The sequence below is a fragment of the Bufo bufo genome, chromosome 5, assembly GCF_905171765.1.
Source record: "Bufo bufo chromosome 5, aBufBuf1.1, whole genome shotgun sequence".
Taxonomy (NCBI): Eukaryota; Metazoa; Chordata; class Amphibia; order Anura; family Bufonidae; genus Bufo; species Bufo bufo.
In genome coordinates this window covers 468,868,563-468,889,454 of record NC_053393.1, presented here as the reverse complement: position 1 = coordinate 468,889,454, position 20,892 = coordinate 468,868,563, and the positions used below count along the sequence as shown (strand labels likewise).

At 47.1% G+C, this 20,892-nt stretch overlaps 1 protein-coding gene across 1 annotated transcript; it reads left to right on the top strand.

Moving 5' to 3' along the window:
* Positions 1-1,201: 1,201 nt before the first annotated feature.
* EXOG (exo/endonuclease G) lies at positions 1,202-15,144 on the top strand. The gene is made up of 6 exons (XM_040433873.1): positions 1,202-1,367; positions 4,686-4,835; positions 7,504-7,643; positions 7,782-7,858; positions 9,380-9,494; positions 13,124-15,144. The coding sequence occupies exons 1-6, from the start codon at positions 1,238-1,240 to the stop codon at positions 13,580-13,582; spliced, it is 1,071 nt and encodes a 356-aa protein (XP_040289807.1). The 5' UTR covers positions 1,202-1,237; the 3' UTR covers positions 13,583-15,144.
* The last annotated feature ends 5,748 nt before the right edge of the window (positions 15,145-20,892 follow it).

Sequence of the window (20,892 nt, the reverse complement as noted above, 5' to 3'; positions counted from 1 at the left end):
GATTAGAACCATGAAGGGGGCACAATGAGGGCTTTACTACTGTGAGGGGGGGCACAATAGGGGAATAACTACTGTGAAGGGGGCACAATGTGGGCATCACTACTGTGAAGTGGGAACAATGAAGGGATAAGTACTTTAAGGGGGCACAATGTGGGCATAACTACTGTGAAAGTTGTACAATGAGGGTATAAATACTGTGAGGGGTCACATATCTGGACAAAACTACTGTGAGGGGGTACAAAGTATGGGGTTGTGGTACCAGAGAAAGGACCCGCCCCGGGTGCCAATCACCTTAGGCACACCACTGATTAGAACCGTGAAGGGGGCACAATGAGGGCTTTACTACTGTGAGGGGGGGGGGGGGGCACAATAGGGGAATAACTACTGTGAAGGGGGCACAATGTGGGCATCACTACTGTGAAGTGGGAACAATGAAGGGATAAGTACTTTAAGGGGGCACAATGTGGGCATAACTACTGTGAAAATTGTACAATGAGGGTATAAATACTGTGAGGGGTCACATATCTGGACAAAACTACTGTGAGGGGGTACAAAGTATGAGGTGGTGGTACCAGAGAAAGGACCCGCCCCGGGTGCCAAACACCTTAGACACGCCACTGACTAAATGTTGATAATACACTCTTAAGGGTCCATTCACACGTCCGCAACTGTTTTGCGGTCCGGAAATTCTGAATCCGCAAAACACGGACACCGGCGATGTGCGTTCCGCATTTTGCGGACAGCACATGGTGGGCACTATAATAGAAATGCCTTAGGACATGTTCTATTTTTTTACGGGGGCGGAACGGAAGTGCGGATGCACACTGTGTGCTGTTCGCATCTTTTGCGGCCCCATTGAAAATGAATGGGTCCGTACCATTTTGCGGAACAGATGCGGCACCATTTTGCGGACATGTGAATGGACCCTAAACCTGTGCCTAATCCATGCCTTCACCAAACAAATGCTCCACACCGCGCAATGTTGTAACAATAGATAGAAAAGCAATTAGAAGGAGCCACTAAAGTTTAGTGACTAAACCATAGCAGCTTTCGATTCCAAACAGAACCAGCAGGTGGCGCCTGTCATACCGTTTACACACGCTATTCATTCACTTGCAACGAACAATTATGGCCACTAGATGTCGCTGGTTACCCATCTTGTCTCGTAAAGCATGTGACTGCTCGTGGCCGGCAGGTGCCGTGCCGCCTCCTAAATCTCTTTTTCCGCTTCCTGACGATGTCTGGCCGTCCGTTTTACCGATTTATAAACCGCCGCTTCTGGGGGGGATTCGTGCTGGGCTCGGCTCTGAGCACATCGTCCTGCTTGGCCGCGCTTTATCTATACGACCGGAAAAGATCGGAGCTAGGTAAGAAAGCCGCCCCCTGGTGGGGAAGCTGTGACTTTACTGCCCTGGATGCAGGCCCCGTGCTGCCCACGTGTTGCCCCTGCATCCCCCTCCTTGCTGAGCACACTGCTCACCGACGTCCTGAATCCTGGAGGGAGCTGCCGCTGAAGGGTTAAACGTTTAGTAACTGGAGCATACTGAAGAGCAGGAGGAATAACAGAGGAACAGCACAGTGCAGAGAAGGGCTGAGAGCTGGCAGAGGCGCCGGCTGCCATGTGCCAATTTGGTTTTGTATGAAATGGTGAGGGTTTAGGGGTTTTCTCACTCCACCCGTTCAGGGCTATCGCTAGCCCCCCGCCACTTAGGCCTCTCTCACATGAACGATACGGATCGGCTCAGGGTGCGTTCAGTCAAACTCGCACCATTTTGCAAGCAAGTTCAGTGTTTTTTCCGCACAATCAGTTTTGATACGGTTTTCACGCACATGATGATAAAAAACGGAAGACTTACAAATATCAGCCATTGGTGAGAAACGCATTGCATCCTGGTTACATCCGAATGCAATGCGTTTTTCACTAAAACTCTATTCACTTATCTGGGGCCAGGGCTGCGTGAAAAACGCAAAAAAATAGAACATGCTGCGATTCTCGCGCAACTCAGAAATGATGTGTTAAAAAAAAAAAAGCTCATGTACACAGACCCATTCAAATAAATGGGTCAGGATTCAGTGAAGGCGCTATGTGTTCACTTCAAGCATTGTACCTGCGCGGAACACTTGCTCATGTCAAAGAGGCCTGGGGGGGGGGGGCACAGTGACTATAAAAGTTTGGCACAGGCAAGCAGCACTAGGATGGTTATTGCACCACTTTCCTGTATGTGCACGCTCCTGAGGCGGCTAGTGAAGCACCAAGGGACTGTGCACTGGAAGAACAGCTCCAGGGCTCCCGCGTATGCCCTACCAGCACAGATAGGAGGTGTCCCGGACGGGAACTGCTGCGCATGCGTGACGGGAGAGGCCAGAGTGAGCTCCTACAGCGTGCAAACGTGGAGGCCGCAACCCCTGACTATGAGTGATCTGTGATGGAATAGAAGACTGGATTGAACACAGGAAAGCAGGCAGTCTGGAAAAAAGGAACATATTAGGGATAAAAGCCATTTGATGAGGTGACGGATTGGCTCCGGATGCTTTCAGTGAATCTTGCACCATTTTGCAACCAAGTTCAGTCAGTTTTGTCTGCGATTGCGTTCAATTTTTTCCACGCGGGTGCAATGCATTTCGATGCGTTTTTCACGCACGTGATAAAGAACTGAAGGTTTGCTAACAACATCTCTTAGCAACCATCAGTGAAAAGCACATTGCATCCGCAATTGCTTGCGGATCCAATGCGTTTTTCACTGAAGCCCTGTTCACTTTTATGGGGCCAGGGCTGCGTGAAAAACGTAGAATATAGAACATACTGTGTTTTTTCACGCAACGCACAAGTGATGCGTGGAAAAAAAAAAACGCTCATGTACACAGACCCATTGAAATGAATGGGTCAGGTTTCAATGCAGGTGCTATGCGTTCACCTCACGTATTGCACCTGCGCAGAAAACTCGCTCGTGTGAAAGGGGCCTTTAACGTGAAGCTTTTGCCTTTTTTTTTTTTGCGTACTTTTTTACCCAGTGACGGATTATAATGTGGTTAATTTGGCTGGCTGCCCTTGTGGCCTCCATGACGGAGCTACACCCGAAGAGCTGATTGGCAGGGGTGTGAGGTGATGTCCATCAAACCTGGACAAAAGACTCCATTCGACGAATCTTGCATCAGCTTATGTTTTTATTAAAGAGGTTCTGCAGCATCTGATTGGCGGGGTTCTGACACCCAAGACCCCCGCCGATCTGCTGTTTCAGAAAGCAGCTGTGCTGGTAATGGCGCCGTGGGCTTCTCCTTGCTTCCCACAGGGCCAGTGATGTCACAACTAGGCCTGGGCACAGCTAAGCTCCGTACACTTCAATGGGGCCCAGCCCCGTGATACTGGTCGCGACGTCACTGGGCCTGAGCTAAACTGCGAGAGGAGCGCCACACAACTGCCAGTGCCGCTGCCTTCTCAAACAGCTGATCGGCGGGGGTCCGACACCTGTGTGTTGGACCCCTGTCGACCCGATGATGATCTATCCAGAGGATAGATCAGGGGGAAAAAAGCGGCAGAACCTCTTTAAGACCAGAGTCACGTCAGAGGCTTTGTATGGAGCCTCTGCTGCAACTTCCATCAGATTTAACTGAAGCAGCAGCGTTCCCGACATCCAAACGACGATGGGCAACCTTGTAATTTAATGGGGTCAATTGGACCCGTTAATACTAGTCATATGACAGGTCCAGCTCTATTAATGTTTTGCTGGAAAGAGAGAGACTTCAGGCTCAGATACTCTTTAAAGAGAGACTCTTAAAGGGGTTACCCATCCCCTTTAATGCCCGGGCACCTCGCACAGATACTTACCTCGCTCCCCGGCACTCACATGGCTTCTGATGCCCGCACAGCCTCCGCCGCATCTCCGGGGTGACACTAGAGAGGCTCGTCCCCGTTGCATTAAAGGGGTTGGATAACCCCTTTAACTAAAGGAAGGTTTACAATATGATTTTATTAAGTATTATACACAATTACCTCAACGCTTCAGCTGGAGTCCCGGCTACATCCAGGAAGAAGGTACCTACTTACATCACCGATGGGACTGACATCAGCTGGGAAGCCCTTCCAGCGAAAGCAGTCAGTCTCGATCGGGAAAACACGGATTAGGTCCCTACACGAGGCGTCCCCCCCCCCCCATAGGATGAGCTTCTGACTTTTTTCCTGAAGGGTTCCAGCTTTATACCGATTAAACATTCCCTAGTGGAACGTAGCCAGCGCATGCGCTCCATTATTGTCACTGAGTACGTGTTGTTCATCTGCTATCACCACGGACCTTGGAGCGGCCAGTTCCCAGGTCCACAGCGAGTCAGGATCCCAAAACAACCTTGAGAAAATATGTAGACAAAGCCTTACCTGCATTCACAGGTCTTAGAATGGAGATTAAATCATCAGAAACAACATCTTCACGCCTTAGTTATAAAGAGAAAACCATGATTGGACACTTTCATCTATTCGTGACTGAAAGTATCTGAATGTTATTGTTTATATATATATTTTTTTAATCCATTTAACTCATTTTTGTAAGTCCCAACTACATTATAAATGCTGCCATCCGGGAGTTGGCATATCCTCGTGCTGGTTTATTAGCACTTACAGTTCTCTCACCTACCGTATATTACATAAAGGAATATACCTGCGCCAACGCTGTCATCGCTCCTTTTGTCCCCAGAGCCAGCGAAAAGGTCACCGTTCGAGGAATATGGATTCCCAAAGAGTGGAGCAGAGGTCAGACAATACATCAGTCATGCTTTATCCTATGATCAAGCCAAAAAGACGCCACAATGGGTGATCGAGCATCTAACAAAAGAGAAAACAGTTGGTGAGTAAACGTCTTAAAGGGATTGTCCAGGATTTAAAAAAAATATATACTAAAAGAGAATATGGTAAAATAAAAATAAAATGTCTACTCACTTGGTTAATTCTGCCTCTGCAGCTGTTCTTTGTTAAATTGTCCTGCAGTGCTGGCGTGAAGACGCAGCCAATCACAAGCCTCCGAGGTCCCATGTGTGCAGCCATCGCCACTGAGGCCAGTGATTAGCTGCTGCAGTCACACGTATGTGCGGCATGTCATCACCACAGGGACGTAAACGGAGACCAGTGGCGTGGTGGGGAATTTACCAGGTACATATATATTTTTATTTTACCACATTCCCAGTTATTCGTAATTGTTTCTTAAAATCGTGCACAACCCATTTAAAGGGAACCCGTCATCAACTTTATGTTGCCCATACTAACGGCAGTATAAAGTAGAGACAGGTGAGTTGATTTCAGCGATCTGTCATTTATAAGTTATAAGTAAGTGGTTGCCGAGAACCAACATGACAATCATTGCAGACTGGGCCTGGAAAAGAGTCCCGGCCACCTGAGAAGAGTCCTGGTCATTCATGAAGTCCTTCTCTCCTGCCCACCTGCTGATGACTGACAGTCTAATACCTAGTTTTCTCCCTTTCTCTCTAGGAGAGAACTGCCTACCATCAGCAGAAGGGCGGGAGAGCAGGAGATTAGGAATAACCATGACGCTTCTCAGGTAGATTTGACTATTTTCACGGCCTGGGCTGCAATGATTATGATGCTGGTTCTCTGCAACCACTTTTAGCTCATGAGTGACACACCGCTGAAATCAGCATTTCTGTCAGTGAGGTCAGCATAGCGTTGATGACAGGTTCCCTTTAAGTTGTAATTGCACTGCACCCCCCCCCCCCCTCCCCCTTCACATTTTTTCCCTGAAAGGTGGGAGGTCCGGAGCAGTGCTGTGCAGGAAAAACGGAATAAGCGCTGCCGCCCCTTCATGCTTAGGATTGGGGTCACAGAGGTAGACCCCCATGGATCATACGGTGATGGCATATGACACATCCTAGTAAGATATGCCATCGCTTCATACCCCTTTAGCAAAGCCACAGCCCATATTTATATGCACTTCTTTCTTTTTGTCATGGTTCCTATTGGCACTTGTGTGTCGCTTCCCTGATCTGTTCGGAAACCTGATCGGTCCCATGGGCTATTTTCACATGACTGGTCCAGGAGACGCACTTGTGTGATGGCTGGATGGACCAAACGCTGCTATTCCAACCCAAACTCACAGCATCATAATGATCTATGGGGCTGTGAGTTTGCACCAGACTACTGTACTGTACTCGCATAAGGCTGTGAGTACAGTACAGTAAACCTGCAGTCAAGCAGACTCCAACACACGGCATCATAAGTCATGGAGTTCTGGTCAGAGGAGCAGTTTTCAGTCCAGAAAATGCAGGAACATGGTTCACTGACTTTACACGCGTGTCCTGGAGGAGGATGCATCTGCACTATCTCTCACTCAGGGTATCTGAGAGTGCATGCTGTGAGAGGGTAGGGGGAGCAGAAGTGGAGGAAGTGCTGGAAAAAGATCCAATATATGCAGGAAAAACGCAACATTTTCAGCTGTACTGCATCCAAGTTCCCTGGTTCCGTTCTGAAGCTCCATAGAAAAGATAGAGCATGTTCTATTCTTGTCCACAATCGCAGCCAAAAATAGGCATTTTCTATTATGCTTGCGGCCATGTGCGGTCCGCAAATTGCACACGGTAGGTATCTGTGTTTTCTGAATGCGCCCTAATTCACATTTAGATCTACCTAAGTACAGATTTGTATTTGAAACTCTAGCTGCTCCGTGCTTCTGTCTTGGGTCCGGAAGCTGGGGGGATGCCCAGTGTAAACATGGATGCCCTCTAATATCTGCTCTGCTTTAATCTACATTTGTAGGCATGTAAAAGAAAGGATAACAATAACAGTAAAAATTAAAAACGCAACATTTTACCCATCGGTTAAGAAACACATCCTAGAAGCACATCCTTGCTCTAAGAACCCTGTGGTTTAGGGTTCGAAATGCGTGAGGATATTTTTCACGACGTCTTTTTTAAACTGATGGGATAAACGTTGCTGTTTTTATTTTTACTGGACGACTACTGGACATCGTTATCCTTCTACTTGGGTCACCTACTACCGACAAGGTGTTCCTGCCGAGCACTGTCACAGATGCAGAGGGTGGGTCTGAATTCATGGAGCTTACAGTGAGCTTAAAGGTTTCAGCAAATGGCATTTATCATGTAGACGAAGTTAACACAAGGCACTTACTAATGTATTGTGATTGTCCATGTTGCCTCCCTTGCTGGCTTGATTCATCACCTTATACGCTGCTCGTATTCAGGGGTTCCAACCAGCACTACAATCCAGCAAAGGTGGTTGTGCTTGCATGCTATAGGAAAAAGCGTTGGCCTCTCTGGTGGCCGGGACCATAGGAGCGCACATAGGCACGCATGCGCAACAGCTCCTGTCTTGGCCACCTTGTATCTGCGCTGCAAGCCAGCAATGGAGGCAATATAGACAATCATGATACATTAGTAAGTGCCTTGTGTTTAACGTTCTCTACATAATAAATGCCACTTGCTGACAACCCCTTTAAGCTGCTTAAATTTTCATTTGTAGGTATAACTTCTTTGTCTTTTACACAGGTATTGCTGATCGAAAGCACTGCCGATTTAAACCGGATCCAAGCATTCCAGAAATATTTAGTGCCAGCAATGAAGACTATTTGCATAGTGGATGGTCCCGAGGTCATATGGCCCCAGCAGGGGACACCAAATATTCTACAGTAAGACTTAGTTTTTTCCTTGCCTGAAAAAGAAAATGGGATTTTTATTTATTTTTTATAGATTTTGTTTTGCTAATGTAATAGCATGTGTAAAAAAAAAACTTTAAGTTGAAACTCCCCTTTTTTTTGCGCCTCCAGGAGGCTATGGCTGAAACATTCTACCTTTCAAACATTGTGCCTCAAAACTATGAAAACAACGCCGGCTTCTGGAATAGGTGAGAGACCAGATTCACTTTACAATGCGTTATAATGCAAAAGATTTTCTAAAGCTTCAAACACTTCAAAAGAGAACAGCATTCAAATAATTTTTGCAGTTAAAGGGGTCCAGTCTATTTAGAATAGGTCATCGATATTAGATGGGCAGGGTTCTGTAATGTGTGGCTTCTTTGAACAGGTGATCATTGGAGGTGTCAGTGTCAGATACCCTCAAATACTTTCCTTATCTATTAGCCACAGCTCTGAATACCTGCAAAAAGTCCATTCACACGTCCGCAAAATGGGTCCGCATCCGTTCCGCAATTTTGCGGAACAGGTGCGGACCCATTAATTTTCAATGGGGCCGGAATGTGCTGTCTGCATCTGCATTTGCGGATCCGCACTTCCGTTCCGCAAAAAAAAATAAACCATGTCCTATTCTTGTCCGCAATTGCGGACAAGAAAAGGCATTTTCTATGAGCGTGCCGGCGATATGCGGAACGCACATTGCCGGTGTCTGTGTTTTTAGATCCGCAAAACACATACGGACGTGTGAATGGACACTCGCACTCAAGTTCTGTATGAAATGTAATACTTCATTTAACCTGTGGGAGAAACATGCAGCGGCTGCAAGATTCCCCAAAGGAACCTTCTAACTGAAAGGGATTGCCCAAAGCAGAGAACCCCTTAAAGGCTGTGGACACTTATTTATTTTTTGTTTTGTAAAATGAAATAATAATAATAAAAAAAATGTTGGGCCCTTTGGCTTCTGCAGCCTGCATGTATTTCAGTACATAGCAGGCTGCAAAATGCCTTTTACATTTAGTCATAAATCAATCTTTGGATATGTCAGCATTTTTCAGGAGGGGGTTTCTCAGGGGTGATAGGGGTAGAAAGATATGGTTGTCGGAGTTGGAAGAGAGCAACTGCAGTGGTGACACAGTGGTGATCACATGGCAGGGATGATTTGGCCATGTATTGATACATGTGAGCTCCAACTTTTGGGACCCACACCTATCTCAAGAACTGGGAACCCCATCCTCTGCCTGGTGAGGTGACTGCTGGCTGCCACATCCAGGTAGAGAATGGATAGATAGGTCACCACGCATGTGCACGGCTGTCTGCGTTCTTCTCCCAAAGAAGTGAATAAAGAGGGCCCCACACATGGACAACCTCCCTTCCATATATTCTGTACCTGGATGCAGTGGCCTACGCTTGTCTCACCAGACAGGGCAGTAGTTGGAGGGGTCCCCGTTCTTGAGGTAGGTGCAGGTCCCAGAGGTGGGTCTGGCATCAAGTAGATATTTATAAGAACCTAGGCTCCGGAGTCATTACAACATCATGAGATAAAATGGCAGATTTGCCATTCCCAAGTCTTGAAAGACCGTGTTGGCTTTTTTCAGACAGACATCTACACACAGAAAGACTTGCTCTCCACCAGTAGTCTTCACCTAGGCCAATGCAGTTGTATTTTAATAAGAACAGGTTTGCACTACATTACAGTGGATTGATATCACTCATCATCCAAAATATCCATCCAGATTTGAAATGTATTGTCGAGACTTGACACAGCGATTTGACGACGTCTGGATTGTGAGTGGTCCTCTCACACTGCCCACGCAACATGAAGATGGCAAGAAAAGTGTCACCTATCAGGTGAGTTATTGTTTGTCATCACAAATGTCCCTCCAGAGGTGACCGGTCAGCCGGTGTATGGTCGACAACAATGACTATTCCTCCATCTAGTTGAGTTTTGCATTTTGCTCCTGCCTGATTGTGTTGAGAAGCGTTCAGTCGTGAAATGAAGTTGCTCTTATCAGCGGCCTCAGATCCACCTCATTTCTTAGTTGAAGGAGTAAGACACCGCACATTCTCATTAAGAGCTACCTATTTGTTCTGTAAGCTGGACAAGATTATAATTTGATAAATTATACATTTGGAATTTAAATGAGGCAGCACCTCTGGATTAATCACTGGCATCATTGGTGTTTGTGGGCATGCAGTCTTGGCACTTCACCCACCTGTGATTGGTTTAATGAATTGTCACTATACACGGCAGAAGATTGCTTTACACCTCCCTCACCCTCCCCCATGACAACATTTTATGAATGAGCAGCTAAAGCTACCCATACTCATAAGATAAAAGTCAACGGATTTTAAAGGGAACCTGTCACCAAAAAATCGCTTTATTAAGCTGTTCAGCGTACCTTATAGTGCTACATAGTAGTGTCCTATTGCACTTTTTCTTCGTTTTCCAGCATTTAGCCTCATTGAGAAAATCGATGTTTTATTCAGCTGCTGCCCCGTGCTTCAAGTTAGGCTTGAAGTCAAGGGGGCAGCGGCCTAGGCGTCTCCAATCCTGCTCTCCCCGCCTCCTGCCGCCTTGATTGACACACCGCATCTCAGTGCCGGGACCGCGCTCTCAGCCCGCATGCGCAGTAAAGGGCTGCTGTAGCGCAATCCCGGCTCCGGCTCGTACACTCAGCCGGCTTCAGTCTCGCTACAGCTCTGTATGCGCAGGTAGAGAAGATGCCGGGCGCGAGTATGTAAGGCTGGCGGGCGCATGCGCTGTAGCGAGACTGAAGCCGGCTGAGTGTACGAGCCGGAGCCGGGATCGCGCTACAGCAGCCCTTTACTGCGCATGCGCCCTTGATTTCAAGCCTGACTTGAAGCACGGGGCAGCAGCTTAATAAAACATTGATTTTCTCAATGAGGCTAAATGCTGGAAAACGAAGAAAAAGTGCAATAGGACACTACTATGTAGCACTATAAGGTACGCTGAACAGCTTAATAAGCGTTTTTTTTTTTTGGTGACAGGTTCCCTTTAAACCATTTCAATCGACCGTTTAAGAATTACACGCAACAGCCAAAAAGTATTGCGATACTTGATACCATTCAATATCACGCAAAAAAAAATATTAATGAGGTTAAGGCTATTCTCACACTTGCGGTAGCCTGTTCCGGCAGGGGAACAGCCTGCCGGATCCGTGCTACCGCAAGTACACCATGCCGCCGGAAGTCCGCTTCGGCCCCATTCACTATAATGAGGGCAGACCGAAGGTCCGGCCACACCACGGCAAACATGCCGAGAGGCTGCTGGATAAAAACCGCAGCGTGCTGTAGTTTAATTCTGGCGCCTCTCTGCATGTTTGCTGGGCCTCCGGCCCGCCCCCCATTATAGCGAATAAGGCCAGAGCGGACTTACTGTGGCACGGTGGACTTGTGGTAGCACGGATGCAGCAGGCTGTTCCCCTGCTGGAAAAGGCTACCGCAAGTGTGAAAGACTAATATGTTTTGCCTGTGTTTTTTTTTTTTTTTCTTCTTTGGCAAAGTATAGATTGCCCTTCTCTGATAATGGACAACATAGGGTTAATGTGAGGTACATGATGGGGTTACTTACTGTTAATGTGAGGCACATGGTTTTATAAATTTTGACTTCCATGTGCCTCACATTAATAGTAAGTAACCCCATCATATACCTCACATTAACCCCATGTTGTCCATCATGTTATGAGGTAGCTGGCGGGGTTACTATTAATGTGAGGCACATGGCATTCATTTGGACCTCCATGTGCCTCACATTAAGGCCCCATTCACTCGTCCGCAAAAGGGTCCGCACCCGTTCCGCAATTTTGCGGACCCATTCATTCTCTAAGCAGCTGCGGACAAGAATAGGCATTTCTATAGGGGGTGCCGACCGGATGTGTTGCGGATCCGCAATTTGCGGGTCCGCAACACACCACGGACGTGTGAATGGACCCTAATAGTAACACCATCATTACTTCCTTGTTGCCCATTATGAGGTACATGATGGGGTCACTGTTACTATTAGGCCCCATTCACAAGACATTATTTTTGCTCCCCTTCCGATCCATATTTTTTGCAGATTGGAATGCGGACCCTTTCATTTCAATGGGGCTACAAAAAAATGTAGACAGCGCACCATGAGCTGTCCGCATCCGTGTGTCCATTGCACAGCCCCGCAAAAAAATAGAACATGTCCTATTTTTGTCTGTTTTTACGGACAAGAATAGGCATTGTTACAGTGAGTCTGCAAAAAAAAGCTCATTCACACGACCGTATCCGTTTTTGAGAACCGCAAATTGCGGATCTGCAAAACGCGGACACCGGCCGTGTGCCTTCCGCAACATCCTTCTCCATGATAGGAATATGTACGGGCAAGAATAGGACATGTTCTATCTTTTTTGCAGGGCCACAGAACAGACATACGGATGCGGGCAGCACAAGGTGTGCTGTCCGCATTTTTTGCAGCCCTATTGAAATTAATGGGTCTTCATCCGATCCGCAAAATTGAGGAATGGATGCAGACAGAAAAATATGGTTATGTGAATGGGCCCTTAACACGAGGCACATGCTGTTATTAATTTTTTAAATGTCCATGTGCCTCATATTAATAGTAAGCTATCATTAAAGGGGTATTCCCATCTTGGACATTGGGGACATATTGCTAGGATAAGCCCCCAATGTCTGATAGGTGCAGCTCTCACCTCTGAGACCCGCACCTATTCTTAGAACGGGGCCCGCAAAGTGCAGGAGTGCCATCAGCTGCCCCCTCAGTGCCATCAGGCTGCCACCTAGTGCCACCGACTTGCCCCCCCCCCCCCTCAGTGCCACCAGCTGCTACCAACTTGCGCCACCAACTGCCCCCCAGTGCCACCATCTCCCCCTCCTAGCCATGTCCCCAGTGACAGTACTTACCTTTCCTGTAGGGGCGCCGCTCCACAGCTCCTCCATCTTCACAAAGCGTCGGGTCATAGTGCACGTAAGCGCGCACTATGACTTGACGATGTGTCAGGAAGAAAGTGCGGTGTGGGTGACCACGGAGCGGTAATTAATAGCAAGCTCTTCACTCCCGCTCCGTGGTCACATGACACAAACAAACTAATCCTCGATGCTAAAAATTTGCATCGAGGATTTTTTGGGTGTCGAATTACTCGATTAAATTGAGTAATCATTTCAGCCCTAGCTGTGGTAGACTTGGCAGCAAGTTTTCACATCTGCTGCACTGCTTCTGCATTAAGCATTGCGCAATTGCCATTGAATTAGCGGGCTACTAGTTTAAAGTATGGGAAAGCTGGGACTACCAGGAATTGAGAAACATTGAGGCTGCTCACTGGGTTTTCTTAAAAAAAAAAAAAAAAAAAGTGCATCAAATGTGAATAAGGCATCCTGAATATAATGGGATTCTAGATTTGGATGAGCAGAGGCCTACTGCAGTTTAATCTCTTTGGTGTAATGAAGATGTTCTTGATAATTCTTTTCAGGTTATCGGAAAGGATGATGTAGCAGTGCCCACACACCTTTACAAGGTGATCCTCGCCAGGAAGAAGCAGTCTGAAGAGGCTCTAGCTGAAGGAGCTTTTATTGTACCCAATGCCCCCATCAGTTTTCAGCATCAGTTACCTGAATATCAAGTCCCCCTTGAGACACTTGAGAAGTTGTCTGGTCTTGTTTTCTTCCCTCAAGTGGACAAATCGAAAGAAGTGAAGAACATCTGTGAGGTGGACACCTGTAAACTTATTGAACTGGAAGAGTTCAAATTATACATTGCAGGACGGAATATGAAGAATGCGAGAAACCTCCAAAAAGTGGAGAAGATTATGTCAGAATTGAATATGGCCAACATAAAGCCGGACAAGTATCTATTGGAGCTTTATGAACAGAAAAAGAAGGAACTGGAGTCTAGTGAGACGGTTACTGTGCGAGAAGGAAGGAGGGGGTAACGGGTCTTACCTGCATGTTGCAGGGCCAATTATCACAAGTTCCGAATTATTATTATTTTCCTCAGGAACCTTTCATAAGGACGAACCCCTTCAAATATGACTTCTGTAGAATACCTTAAAAAAGCTAAACTAGTAGTTATGGAGAGTATAAAGCATGGCACATACTTCAATAAGTATATGCCGAGAACATCTCTATAAGGCCTGTTCCATGAACAGACCCGAGGGGCTTTCATGGCACTTCCAGACTGCCTTAAAGCAGGGAGAGCCAGTAGTAGATGTGTCACACTTTATTCCACCTCCGTCACTCCTTGATTTTCACTTCTGGCAGCTATTTAGTGGTTCCGTTGTATCAGTTCAGATGTCCTTTCAGACCAATTATTGCCGTCTCATTAGGAATAATCAAATTTCTAACCAAAAGGCAAGGGGTTCAAATATGTCTGTACATAAGGCTAGGTTCAGATCAGGTTTGGTACATGCATTTGACATGTATCTACTGCATTCTTTCAACATAGGTCTGGGGAAAAGTAGTCTGTGGGCATGTTAGATGTATATGTCGCCAGCATTCCCTGATGTATACATATATATGGACCGTAGTGCCAAAACTTGGTGTGAACCTAGTCTTGTATGTACCATATCATGTTGCTGTCTGTATGAACGTTTTTTTTTTTTTTTTTTTTTTTTTCCCCAATGCAAAATACATTAAATGTATGAAATCCAAATTTTTTTAAGAAGTAAAATCTGTGTCATGGTTTATCCACATTCCTAAAATGTTATACTTTATTTGTGACTAATACTAACGTGTGCCTTGCCAATGAATCATTGTGATAACTCTGTATTGTGCGTGTAGCCTTGTATTATTCTGGAGCTCCTTTTACCATTCTAGAGTTCTTAAAATACAGATTTGCTTGTGTTAGGGGCATGGTGTATACAGTCTGCCATGGATTTCATCTGATTCTTTTTGAAGATTTAGCTTGTCCATCCTAAGCCTGTCTTTGCTTTCTCTACAGCAGGGCTCGTCAATCAAATAGAAAAGTAGTATAATCTGTATTACCAAAGCTGTGCAGCTACCATTCACAATGTTTGAGACATCCAGCTTTTTTGTGTCAGTTATAAAAGATGGAAGCGTTTCATTAAGGGCCTTGGCTGGTCCACTAATAATGGTTGTGCCGAGTTGATCACCAGGAGTCCTACGGTTGGGGCCCTCGCTGTTAACGAGAACGTAGGCCCGTGCTCCTCCGGATGAATGGAGTGACAGACGCACATGCATGTTCACTCCACTCAACTCTGTGGCCAGACCCCCGCCGTTCACAAGAACGGGGGCTGCTGTTTAAATGGAGTGGCGTTCACATATGTGTGCTGCCTCCCCATTCAGTTCTATGGGACTGGTGGAGATAGCTGAGCACACGTTCTCAGCAGTGTCATAGAGTTGAATGGAGCGGTGGATACGCATGCGTCTGCTCCATTAAAATAGAGACCAAAGGTCCCCATTCTCATGAGTGGCGGGAACCCTAGCAGACCCCACCAATCAGAGACTTATCTCCTGTCCTGTGGATAGGGGATATGTTGTCTTAACGGGACACCCCTTTTAACATACTGTGCTGTGCATATATGCCGATTCTTTTACCGTCGCAGTCATCCTTTGGTGGGTGGTTAATATTAGTGGATGCAGATTAACTAACACAAATTTTTACAAAAAATAAATAAAACTTGGCACTCAGATCAGATGATGTATGCATTTATTTCAGCAATCCACAGAAGAATATATAAATTACACTTGTGAAGGTTTTGGGCCAAAGTAGGACCTTCTGACACGCATTGTAGGCAGTAATGGGAATAACATTGGTCAGAGCAGCAGAGAGACGTTGAATCCTACAGTGCTGTGAAGAAGTATCACCTGCGGTTCTTCAGAGTGTTCTCGAAGGCTGGATTTAACCATGTGCATCCAGCAGAAAGGTGGACACAGAACTCGTCCTGTAAAGCACGTTAGGAAACTTTGACTTTGCGTAACTCGTAAAGATAAGTCGAACTGATACCTCCGGTGTTTTTCTGAGTAAACTCTAGCTAAGATGAATACATCACAAGACTGATCTCTCACAACCCCGTTCTTATTGGAAAAACATGAGCTGAATTCAATATGGTTTTGAAATGGTGGCCTAAAACTGTTTCTTCATCAAGTAATGATGCCTACTCCGCAGCTCGCCGCTGGGTCTGCACAGAGGAGTCTGATCCGGGGCATCGGGAGGCCTAGCCGACAGTGCAGATCCCCGGCCTCAATTTCCGGCCGCAGCACGGTCTAAGCACCGACTGGCAGACACATCAGCATCGGAAGACCTCCGACAGCCTACCAACTCGGATATCAGAGGACTCGCCAGAAGCAAGGAGACAGCACATACCACCCGACTGGCAACGCAGTACATCGGCGCAGTGAGAATTCCATCTCAGAACCACATTCACCTCCGAGAGGCTTGATCCTTACAGTCCGAGATTCACTAGGCCGGCCGGAATCGGGATCCTTGGTCCGGGCAGGTAAGGGTGTAAACCTGCCATTCTCCTGCATGATAGGAGACAAGCCATCCCTCCCCCTACCTTGCAGCTAATATATAGAGATTAAAACATCCCAGGACAGTGCTCCTTATAGAACACAGCTACTAACCCCCCACATTGAACATACAGAGTTCCATCTATCATTCATCTAAGGCAAAGTCTAAAGTTTTCATTGAGCCATTATAAGTGCACAACGAAGAAAATACTCTGTCCTCCATTTGAATATCTAGAGAAATAGTCCTAGGGGCATTGCCCCAATTTTTCTTGACCATCCTTGAACATCAAAGGTTAACCTTCAATTTAAAGGGCTAATGACCCAATTTTTTTTATATTTTTTCTCTCAGCCCTTTGTGCTCAAGTAATAGAGGCACAGTGATGATGTTGTAAACTACCATACCTCAGCCAAAAGGGGCCACACGCAGAGGAGATCTCCTATTTCCAGGACGTCCCTCCATGACAGTACCCACTGGAGGATGTCCTATTGGATCTCTGTAGGGACAGGAAGCGTGAGAGGTTAAAAGGCCCCTCCCCTACCCTCCCACCAGTGTTCTTCCTGTCCCTACAGGGATAGGAGCAGTGAGTGGATCCCTGCTTAATGTAGGGAGCAAACACTAGGCCGAGGCTGGTCGGGGGGCTCTTGCCTCTCCTCTTCAGCCTCCGTGGGGCCTAAAAGCCAGCACCCCTCTGGGAGGGGTCCCCTAGCTTGTCCGGTACCTTTTTTTCCTGAGCAGGCCGCAGGTACCCGGACGCTGAGCGGCTTCTCCGACGGAGCTCTGCGCTCAGCAGCGGCTCCGCCCTCCTCGATGATACGATCGGCGTCTCTTCCTGATGACCCGGAAGTGACGCGTCCAAGATGGCGGCGCGCATACATGCTGGAGGCCTCGGTTTGGGGCCTCGCATGTGGGGTTGATTTTTCTATGGAAGAGTCCCCCAGAAGAGGAGGCGGTCCCGGCGGCGATGAGGGGAGGGCCTGTAAGGTAGGAACCTTATTTAAATGCTATGATGTATGCTTATGTGGCGGTTGCATCATGGAGGGCCAAGGTGTGAGCAAGCTAGATGCGGTAGCTGACCCCCTCGTCCAGAGTAATGTAAGTAGTATCCGGCTGGCAGGTGTATAGTTCCCCCTAGGCTGGTTTTTATATCTCCTTCTCCCCCTATTAAGGTGGAAAAAGAGGCGGGACATAGACCGCATGGAGACACCAAGAAAAAAGCTAAGAAGTGTGCGACATGCACAAAAAAGCTGTCTGAGTCGTATAAAAAGGCCCTCTGCATGGATTGCTTAGCAAGGATCCTGAAGGAAGAACAACCATCCTTCCTGGAAGAGCTGAGAACCATCGTCAGGGAGGAAGTACAGGCGGCCGGAATGAATCAGCCCCCTTCTCTTCCAGTTCCCGCTTCCCCTCCGTCCAAGCGTACCAGGGTACACTTAGTATCGGATTCAGAGGAAGAAACCGGGTACCCTTCAGACGATCGGGAGGATCAGATCCCCCCTTCGATGTCAGAGGAGCCAAGGAAATACCTGTTTTCCTCGGATCAGCTGGACTCGCTCCTTACTGCAGTAAGGCAGACCATGGCAGTGGAGGAGGAGGAGCCGAAACGTTCTATACAGGACGAGATGTTCGGCGGATTAAGGGCCAGGAAAAGAAAGATTTTCCCGGTGAATTCTTACCTTCAAGATCTGATCAAAGAGGAATGGGAAGAAGGTGACAAAAAGCTCTATATTCCCAGGGAATTCAAGAGCAGACTGGCCTTCAATCCAGAGGAGACTAAACTTTGGGATGAAATTCCAAAAGTCGACATCCAGGTGGCCAAGGTGGTGAAGAAGACATCTATTCCATTTGAGGATTCTTCACAATTAAAAGACCCCATGGACCGGAAAATGGATGGACTCCTGAAGAAGGCCTGGGAATCCTCAGCGGCCACTATTAATGCTAACATTTCAGCAACCTCAGTGGCTCGAGCTATGTGCTTATGGCTGGAGCAACTGGAGGAGCATCTCAAGATGAAAACCTCCAGGGAGGAAATTCTTGAGTCCTTACCCTTATTAAAATTTGCTGCATCCTTCATGGCGGATGCCTCAGCAGAGTCCATTCGTTTCGCTGCCAGGAACGACGCTCTTACGAATACTGCAAGACGGGCCCTCTGGCTCAAATCCTGGACAGGAGACATTGCCTCTAAAAACAAATTATGCGCAATTCCCTTCACCGGAACATACCTTTTCGGCCAGGTCCTCGATTCCATTCTGGAAAGCGCAGCCGATAAAAAGAAAGGGTTTCCGGAGGGAAAAGCAAAAAAGCCTGTGCAGCCCTTTCGTAAGACCTCCAAACAGTATACACCCTCAGAGAGAGGGAAAGGTAAAACAGGTAGATGGAGCTACCCTAAAGGAGGGAGAGGTAGGGGGTTCATCTTCAATCCCAACTCAGGCCCAAGTAAGCAATGACATCAGGCCAGTAGGGGGCAGGCTCCGCTTATTTTGGGAATCCTGGACTCGGATTACCCAAAACCAGTGGATCCTAAAAACCATCCGAGAAGGGGTAAAATTAGATTTCCGTGGTCCTCCCCCGGAAAGATTCCTGGTTACAAAAGTCCATTCAGGGAGTCAGCAGAATCAATTAGGTCTGGACGTGCAGAAGCTACTAAAATTAAATGCTATCGTCCAGGTTCCGGAAAATCAGAAATTTCTAGGTCATTACTCAAGTCTCTTTCTAATAAAGAAACCAGACGGATCCTTCAGGACAATTATCAATTTGAAGTCCCTGAACAAATCATTAACCTATCACAAATTCAAAATGGAATCCATAAAGTCGGCAATTCCGTTGATTTCAGAGGGAGACCTTCTATGCACCTTGGACCTGAAGGATGTGTATTACCACATCCCGATTCACCCCCTACACCAGAAATATCTCAGGTTTGCAGTCATTCAGGAGGGGACGGTTCTTCATTATCAATTCCAGTGTCTCCCCTTTGGAATCTCTTCAGCCCCTCGAATCTTTACAAAAGTCATCACGGAAATTGTGGCGCATTTGAGAAAGCAGCAAATAAGGATTGTTCCATATTTGGACGATTTTCTTCTTATAGCCAACACAAAACAAGATCTAGAGGGCAGTATTCATCAGACCTTAGCCCTCTTCAAGGATCTAGGTTGGGTGATAAATTACCCCAAATCCGACCTGGTACCAAACACCAAAAAACAGTTCTTAGGGGTTCTCTTGGACACAGAAAGTCAGTTCTCCTTCCTTCCAGAATCCAAACAGGAGACGATAAGGAGAAAGATTTTGACCTTCCAGAAACAGAAGGGTCATACTTTAAGGGAGGCAATGAAGATCCTTGGCCTAATGACTTCATGCATCTCAGTGATCCCGTGGGCCCAGTTCCATTCCAGGGGCCTACAGTCCGCAGTGCTGGCAGCTTGGGACAGGGATCATCAGTCCTTGGACTCGAAGGTAACACTTACAAAGCGGTGTCTAGATTCTCTATCCTGGTGGACCAATCCCGGAAACCTAAAGAAGGGGGTTGCCTGGAACCTCTCTCCTTCTATAATCATCACCACGGATGCAAGCCAGTGGGGTTGGGGGGCCCATCTGGAAGGACATGTCTTCCAGGGCAAATGGTCCACCCTGGACAGCCGCAGATCATCAAACTACAGGGAGCTGAAGGCGGTATGGAAGACACTAATGTCAGCCGAATATATTCTCTCCGACCACCACATCAGAGTGCTGTCAGACAACATAACCACCGTATGTTACCTGAAGCGTCAGGGGGGTACCAGGAACCCTCTACTTCTGGAGTTATCCGGAAAAATATTTCACTGGGCAGAGAGGAAAGTCCTCTCGGTGACAGCGGTCCACTTAAAGGGGACAGAGAACTCCACGGCAGACTTTCTGAGCAGACACTGTCTCGATGCAGGCGAATGGTGTCTAAACCGGGAAGTTTTCCTTCAAATATGCCATCAATGGGGGTTCCCACAGATAGACCTATTTGCCTCCAGAAGGAACACCCAGGTAGATCAATTCTTCTCCCTGAACCCCAGAGACAATCCGAGGGGGGTAGACGCCTTATCCCACAAATGGGACATGGAATTAGCTTATGCCTTTCCTCCGTTTCCTTTAATTCCGCTGGTCCTGAAAAAACTAAAGGCTTGCTCAGCGACCCTTATCCTGATAGCCCCAGCCTGGCCAAAGAGAGCCTGGTTTCCGCTCTTGACGGACTTACTCCTAGAAGACCCAATAGCCCTTCCAGCAAGGAAGGACCTTCTCGTTCAGGGGCCCCTGGAACACCCGAATCTCGAGAAGTTAATGCTAACAGCCTGGATCCTGAAAGGCAGATCCTGAGAAGTAAGGGCCTTTCGGATAAGGTAATCTCAACCTTGCAGCAGAGCCGAAAACCGGTAACCTCTGCCATATACTTAAAGATATGGAAAAGGTTTTTATCATGGCTCGCAGACACTCATCCAGGAATCTCGGTCCCATCTATAGGCTGCATTCTGGACTTTTTACAGGCAGGGTTCGACCTGGGCCTAAAGCCCAGTACCCTTAAGGTCCAGATTTCGGCTTTGAGTAATTTTCTTGACACCCCTCTGGCCGACCACAGGTGGATTAGGAGGTTTGTTAAATCGATTTCCAGGTTAAGACCCACTGTTAGACAGACGGTTCCCCCATGGGACTTAAATGTAGTCCTAGAGAGTCTTTGTAGGCCCCCCTTTGAACCTATTGACCAATTATCAGATAAAATGCTTTCCCTTAAAGCTGTCTTCTTACTAGCTATTA